Here is a 7,348-nt window from a genome sequence, read left to right on the forward strand (position 1 = left end):
CCTTTTACCTTGAATATCTCTTAATGTCTCTTACCTTCTCCTGCCTTCTATCCTATCACAGACCTTCCCTTTTGTTCTTTCATCCCCTCCCCCCTTTCCCTGCCCCTACAGTTGCTTAAAAATCTGTTCCATCTCCAGCTTTTTCCAGTTCTGACGAAAGGTCATCGACCTGAAGCGTTAACTCTGTTTCTCTCTCCACAGATGCTGCCTGACCTGCTGAGTGTTTCCAGCATTTTCTGTTTTTATTTCAGATTGCCAGCATCTGCAGTATTTTATTTTTGTACTACAGTGTATTCCCAATTAATCTGTTATTTGGTGGTGCTGATTAAGGACAAGTTTTGACAGGGTGTCAGGAATTCCACCCCCCCCCCCACCGCACCTTGCTGTTCTCTGAATAATGTAATCTATCCAAAGCGACCTCAGTTTAACAGCTCTTAGAAAGAACGACACCTCTGACAATGCAGCACTCCCTCAGTACTGCTATATAGTATCAACTTGGATTGTGGGGCTAGCACACAAAACCTTCTGAACCAGGGGCAAGAGTGTAACCAACTCAGCTAAGCTGAGATGTTAAACCTGCAAAATGAATGGCGTCTGGTAAAGTTGGTTCACTAGCAGGCGAGCTCATTGTTATCAAACTGCTGTCCACGCTGAAACTGTCCATCAATATTCACACCTCTTATAACGACCATTGCGCCACAGCAATTAATTATTATCATTTTCAATAATTGCATTGTACATGAATATTCACACTATCTCAGAATCAAATTAGAAGTGGTTAGCTTCTTAACGTGCAGCCACTAGGAAGGTAAGCACATCGAAACAGCTCATTGCAGTCAGAGCTAAAAATACTTCATTAGTGATATGTACGGTCAATGGACAAGGGTGAGCCCCAAGTTGGTTTATATAGAACAACCTGAATCCAAGGTATGGCAGGAAACATGTGATCACCAATAAGAATAACAGTGTCTTTGTCTGAGCTCCAAGTTCTTGCTGGTTACGTCGGTTACCTTGGTAACGGATCAGCAATTGTACCATTATACCCATCTGGATGGCAAGTAAAACACTAAAAGTTGTTAGCACTGTAATAACAGCAAGGTAATTCATAGTTTTCCCATATCGTGAGGCAGCTTTAGTATTGAATTGAAGACATTTTTTGGCATCCTGTTCTGAGCTGTCAAAATATGTTAGAAACAGCGGTAAAACAGCGAGAAGCACCAGGGCCCAGATAACCAGGCTGGCAGCGCTCGCGTGCCACGGCTGGTAAAACTGCATCGTCTTCTTTTCTCGAAAGAAACTGATCATCCTTATGACAACTATGGTCACATAGAACACGAAGCACAGGTACATGTGAGCATGAATCATCGCACTCACCAGCTTACAAAATATTGCACCGAACTTCCACTCACCGAGCGCGTAATAGGAGATGCGGAACGGCACAGTTAGGAGAAACATTGTGTGTACCGATATAAGATTGATCACAGCAGTGGATGTCACTGATTTTCTGTCAGTTTTTAGTTTCCAAGCCATGATGAGGGCTCCAGCAGAACCTCCCACTAACACGATGGCGTAAATTGCTATTAAAGCTGCACTGCAAGTGGTTCCTGGCAAACCGCAGGTAAGTGAGACATTGGAGGTGGAATTGCTATTGCTGCCTGCGAATGGTCCTGGTGAGGATGCTGTATTATTCATGGCTGAGTTGTTCATTTTTTCTCCAAATCCTTCAAGAAAAAAAAGACTCGTTGACAACTAAAAGCAAAAAGTTCTCTGCAAACAATAACAGCAAGTTATTCACACATCTTTGGAAGACGTATGGAGGTGAAACTAACGAATAATATGGTGCTGTATCTCACGGATAATATAGTGTAAGTGTTATCGATATAGTTCCTGTCAGAGTGCATAGACCTTGTAAAGTTTGATATCTGGGGGGAAAAAAGGATCATGCCAGAGTCATAATGAAACAACAGTACACAGTAACATGCTAATTATTGACGAGTTTATTAGTGCAGTAACTTAAACTTGATGTGCCTCAATAATTCCGAGACTCGAAGGTAGCAGAACAAAACAAGGCTTTTATTAACTTAGAACGAAACACGTAAGCGAGAGAGATGTCGTCCTTCTGGAGATTGGGGCTAGACTGAAGCGAGCTTACAAACGGGGCCAGGTACACACAGCACATTCCAGCACATTCCAGTATACAATACAGCACATTCCAGTACACAATACAATGAGGTCTGGGGGAAGGGAAATGACACTGAAACCGATCTCAGTCACAGGCAGTGATGAATGGAAATATTTCATCACAAAACTATCATACGGCAGCAGCATTTCTGCTGTATGAGGCCAGAAAGCAGCCTCAGCATGAGGCCAGCTCATGCCCGACGTGTAAAGAAATGCATCTGTGGTATTGCGAGTCTGAAACAGCTTCACTTACTTCTACAATGTGGCAGAATCACACCAGCCGCTCAGTACCCACAGAGCGGAACCAAAGAGGTGCTCCCTTTTTTGCCTTGAACACTTGTAGTGGTTTGTGTTTAGGGTATCAAAAAAACCAAAAAAAACCTTAAAACAGACTAAAAGGTATAAATAAATATAGACTAAGATAGGGGAACGAACAAAGATACAGAACCGATTTTCCAGTAGGGTCCACTATGCTGGGTAAACCACTTCCTGACCAGGTGATGTCACAGGAGAGCAGGTTGGTGATTGGTTGGTGAGGGGAGTGATGAAAACAGGAAACTGGAAACCTAGAACTAATACTTTATTAAATTAATAATTTAATCTAATTAAATTAATTGGTTAAAATAAACTAAAAATAAACCAAGTGAATTAATTACATAAAATTTGAATTAATTAATAATATAATAATAATAATAACCAACTTTATTGTCATTGTTAGTGCACAAGTGCAGTACAACAAAATGTAAGCTTGCGGCTCCCGAGAGTGTACATTTTGATTAAGACATTTAACATTCATTTGACTTGTAACATAAACATAAACATAATAAAGTGCATTGGCAGATGTGCAGGCTTTAGAGTTTATTTGCAGAGTTCAATAGGATGACAGCCCTGGGAAAGAAGCTGTTCCTAAATCTGGTCGTTCAGGTGCGAATGCATCTGTAGCGTCTCCCAGATGGCAGGGGGGCGAACAAACTGTGGCTGGGGTGGGTAGGGTCTTTGATGATGAATTAAGTATTTAACACAAGGTTAGATAGAGATGGCAGTGCAGGAGGTGTTCCGCCTCTGCCGCATGTGGGGGTTTGTGGAGAGCAGCGTGATCCCGGGCAACCACATCTGCAGCAAGTGTCTGCAAATTGAGGAACTTCAGCTCAGAGTTGTTGAGCTGGAGTCCGAGGTGCAGACATTGCCATGCAACAGGGATGGGGAGAGTTACCTGGGCATTTTGACCCAGGAGGAAGTCACACCCCTTAGGTTAAGTAGTGGTTTAGATTTGGTTAGTGGTTAGGGACAGGAGGATGTGACTGCGACTCAGGCAGGTAAGGGGACGGTAGATGCAGTGGTGGAGGAGACTCTGCCTTTGCCCTTATCCAACAGGTACAAGGTACTTGCTACCTTTGTGGATGAGAGCAAAGACTGCAGGGAGGATGGGCAAATTGACCACTGCACCTCATCTACCTCCTCAAAAAATTCAATCAAATTTGTCAGACACGACCTTCCCTTAACAAATCCGTCCTGACTATCCTTGATTAATCCGTGTCTTTCTAAATGAAGATTTATCCTGTCCTTCAGAATTCTTTCCAATGATTTTCCCACCACCGTGGTTAGGCTGACTGGCCTGTAATTACTCGGTCTATCCTTTTCTCTCCAGTCTGTAGTTCCCTGTTTTCTCTCTCCCTCATTTTTTAAATAGTGGGGTTACATTTACTACCCTCCAATCTGCAGGAACTGTTCCATAATCTATAGAATTTTGGAAGATGACAACCAATGTATTCACTATTTCCATAGCTACCTCTTTTAGTACTCTGGGATGCAGGTTATCAGGCCCTGGGGATTTATCGGCTTTCAGTCCCATTAATTTCTCCAGCACTATTTTTTTACTAATACTAATTTCCTTTAATTCCTCCTTCTCACTAGACCCTTGATTCCCTAGCATTTCTGGGAAGTTATTTGTGTCCTCTTCCGTGAAGACAGAACCAAAGTATTTGTTTAATTGCTCTGCCATTTCCTTGTTCCCCATTATAAATTCTCCTGTTTCTGACTGTAAGGGACCTACATTTGTCTTCACTAATCTTTTTCTTTTTGCATACCTGTAGAAGCTTTTACAGTCCACTTTTATGTTCCTTGCAAGTTTACTCTCATACTCTGTTTTTTGGATAAGTACCTGAGGGAAATAAAATTACAGGGCGGGGTGGAGTGGGACTAGCTGAAGTGCTCTTGCAGAGAGCTGGCACGGGCTCGACAGGCCAAATGGCCTCCTTTGGTGCTGTAACCATTCTCTGATTCTATATAGCACCTTTCACGTAGAAAAAAACTCTCAAGTTACTACATAGAAACTTAGCGGGGGGAAAAAATCACAAGTCAAAATGGAGTGTCTGAAAAAATCTGTGAGCTGAATTCAAGGTCACAAAAGTATAACTAGTCATTTACCCAGTGCTATTGTGATTTTATTTAGTACTCACCAGAATGCAAGTCATCCTGTGTGAGTCCAGGAAAAAGAAAAAAAACACATTTCAACGGTTATATCACCTTTGCAGAAGTTACTTGTAAGAGAACAATTGTTTGCAATGAGGAAAATCCAGACCGTCCACACTCAAAAATCAAGATTAACAGAAAACCATACCACCGACAAAAATCTCCAAGCTCACAAGGCGAGTTCCCTCAGAAAATATGAGAAGCTTATTCAATGTGCACAAAACAGATGGCTGCTATGATATAAAACCTGAGTGGGAGGATTAACCAGCTACCAGCGACTGATGTCACAGAAGGGCTCAGGAAGCCTTCAGCCAGTGAGGGACAAGGGCAAGGTTTGGCATCAGCTAGCACTCCTGTGTAAAAACAAATTACTGTTAAAAGATTAATGATTTCAAAACTGATAAATAATTATTGCTGCTGTTAAATGTATTCAATTTCCCCATAATCTTAAAAAAAATATAAAGAGGTATCAGTAAACACGCTCTACCTTTAGATGTGTGTAGCTAGCCCCAGAGCAGTCCTCCTGATGGGATGAAATCGCTTCTCTCTGCTGATTATAAGGATCCTAAACAAAACTAGTTTTAGCATCCTTGATGTAGTTTCTAGCAGGTGTGATCCAAAGTACTCAGAGAAGCTACATGGAAATGCCATATTAGTGAATTGGGGGTGTTCTGTGAAGGGAAGGGTTAAGGTGTCTGTCTATCTGTATCATCAGCAGGTTTCCTTGCTCATGCTTGACCTGAAGTGATAAGACTTTATGGGGTCCGGAGTCAATGTTGAGGACTCCCAGGGCCACTCCCTCCCAATTGTATACCACTGAGCTGCCACCTCTGGTGGGTCTGTGCTGCCGGTGGGACAGGACATACCCAGGGATGGTGATGGTGATGGAGGAGTCTGAGACATTGGCTGAAAGGTATGATTCTGTGAGTGTGACCATGTCAGGCTGTTGCTTGGCTTGTCTGTTTACTCCCAATATTGGCACAAGTCGGCAGATGTTAGTGAGGAGTACTTTGCAGGGTCGACTGGGCTGTGTGTGCTGTTGTCGTGCCTGAAGCCGGTGCCTAGGTCAATGACGGGTGGTCCGTCCAGTTTTATTCTTATTGTTTTTCGTAGCGGTTTGGTACAACTGAGTGGCTTGCTAGAGCAGTTAAGAGTCAACCAGATTGCTGTGGGTCTGGGGTGGTTGAAGTTTGGAACTCTCTTCTGCAAATGGCAATTGATGCTAGATCAATTGTTAATTTTAAATCTGAGATTGATAGATTTTTGCTAACCAAATATATAAAAGGATATGGGGCAAAGGTATATGGAGTTAGGGCGCAGATCAGCTATGACCTCATTGAATGGCAGAACAGGCTCGAGGGGCTAAATGGCCTACTACTGTTCCTATGCTCCTATGTACTGTGAATAGTTCTGGTCTCCATATTATAAAAATTATACAAAAGCACTGGAGAAAGTGCAAAAAAGATTTACTGGAATGATACCAGAGGTTATACCTATCAGGAAATATTGAACGGCCTGGGGCTCTTTTCTCTAGAAAACAAAAAACAGAGGTGACTTAATAGAGGTCTTAATGGCAGGGACACTTCAAAGGTGATTCATTAGCTGTGAAGTGTTTTGGGACTTCCTGAGGTTGAAAATGGTGCTAAATAAATGCAAGTTTGTTCTTTTTATGATTGATTCAACTGTCAGGAACTTTGCTGTTCAGCAGTTGATGGAATGCTTTGTTGGGGCAGTGGACATTTTACTTCAGCAAGTGAAGCAGACCCAAAAGAGAAACGAGTTAGGTCATCTCCCAGTTCTGATGAAAGGTCACCACCCTTAACCGTTCACTCTGTTTCTCTCTCTCCACAGATGCTGCCCGACCTGCTGAGTATTTCCAGCATTTTCTGTTTTTATTTTAGGATGTTATTTTGCTGTTACAGTAGATGGAATAATGTGGGAAGCATGCTTTCCAACTCTGTGGAGTTGAAGGTACTGGTCATGCCCTTTGCAGTTGAATCGATGAGACACGTGTAGAATTTCCTACCTTGACATGCCTTGTGAGAAGATTGAACTTTTTGAGGTATTGTAGCTAGGTCCTTGGAATGAGCAACCACTTACCAAACAGCTTGCTAGCTCATCATAGAAGAGGATGTTCCTCCTCAGGTGCATTTACTCGAGTAACATTTACACTGCTCTGTTAGAACATCGAGTTTCCCAATCCCCTCACTGGAAAACATGCACCCGCTCCTGACAATGATTCCCCTCTTAGTCTGAAACACTCCAGTAGCTTTTAAGCTGCTACAGGCCTTTAAGATCTACAGCAGCCGATTTCAGGAGTTATTTGCTCCTTTATCTCACCCACTGTTATATTGAAGGTGATCCTGGAAACTCAGCTGGATTCAGCGTGAGCCTTGGGTAGATGTTACTCCCACTGCTGGTGCCCCCTTCCAATTATAAGACTGAATACAAATGTCGGCCCCAGTATTTATTAAAGGCTTTTAAGGATATGGAAACACAGAGCAGTATCTGATCACGTTGAGCTGCTGTACAAGCTTGATAGAATCTGCAGATCTGGTAAGAGTACAGACTTCATTTCCAGGCAATCTGACCCCATTCTCTGATATGAACTTTTCCCTAAAGGAGGTAGTGTTTAGTATGTTAAAGAATTGAAGTAATAAAATCCACACAAATAGAAAGAAATTATATCATTCTG

At 42.4% G+C, this 7,348-nt stretch overlaps 1 protein-coding gene across 1 annotated transcript; it reads right to left on the minus strand.

Annotated features, from left to right (window-relative positions):
• Positions 1 to 406: 406 nt before the first annotated feature.
• Positions 407 to 6,369, minus strand: LOC147115327 (putative G protein-coupled receptor 141). The gene has a single exon (XM_085993767.1). It carries the CDS (start codon positions 1,705 to 1,707, stop codon positions 787 to 789), a length of 921 nt encoding a protein of 306 aa, XP_085849893.1. The 5' UTR covers positions 1,708 to 6,369; the 3' UTR covers positions 407 to 786.
• Between the last annotated feature and the right edge of the window lie 979 nt (positions 6,370 to 7,348).

Source organism: Somniosus microcephalus, chromosome 7, assembly GCF_052327205.1.
Source record: "Somniosus microcephalus isolate GS21.2 chromosome 7, FLI_Smic_1.0, whole genome shotgun sequence".
Lineage (NCBI taxonomy): Eukaryota > Metazoa > Chordata > Chondrichthyes > Squaliformes > Somniosidae > Somniosus > Somniosus microcephalus.

Bases quoted from the DNA above. Each gene is read 5' to 3' on its own strand.
- LOC147115327 (XM_085993767.1), bottom strand. From the start codon at position 1,707: ATGAACAACTCAGCCATGAATAATACAGCATCCTCACCAGGACCATTC.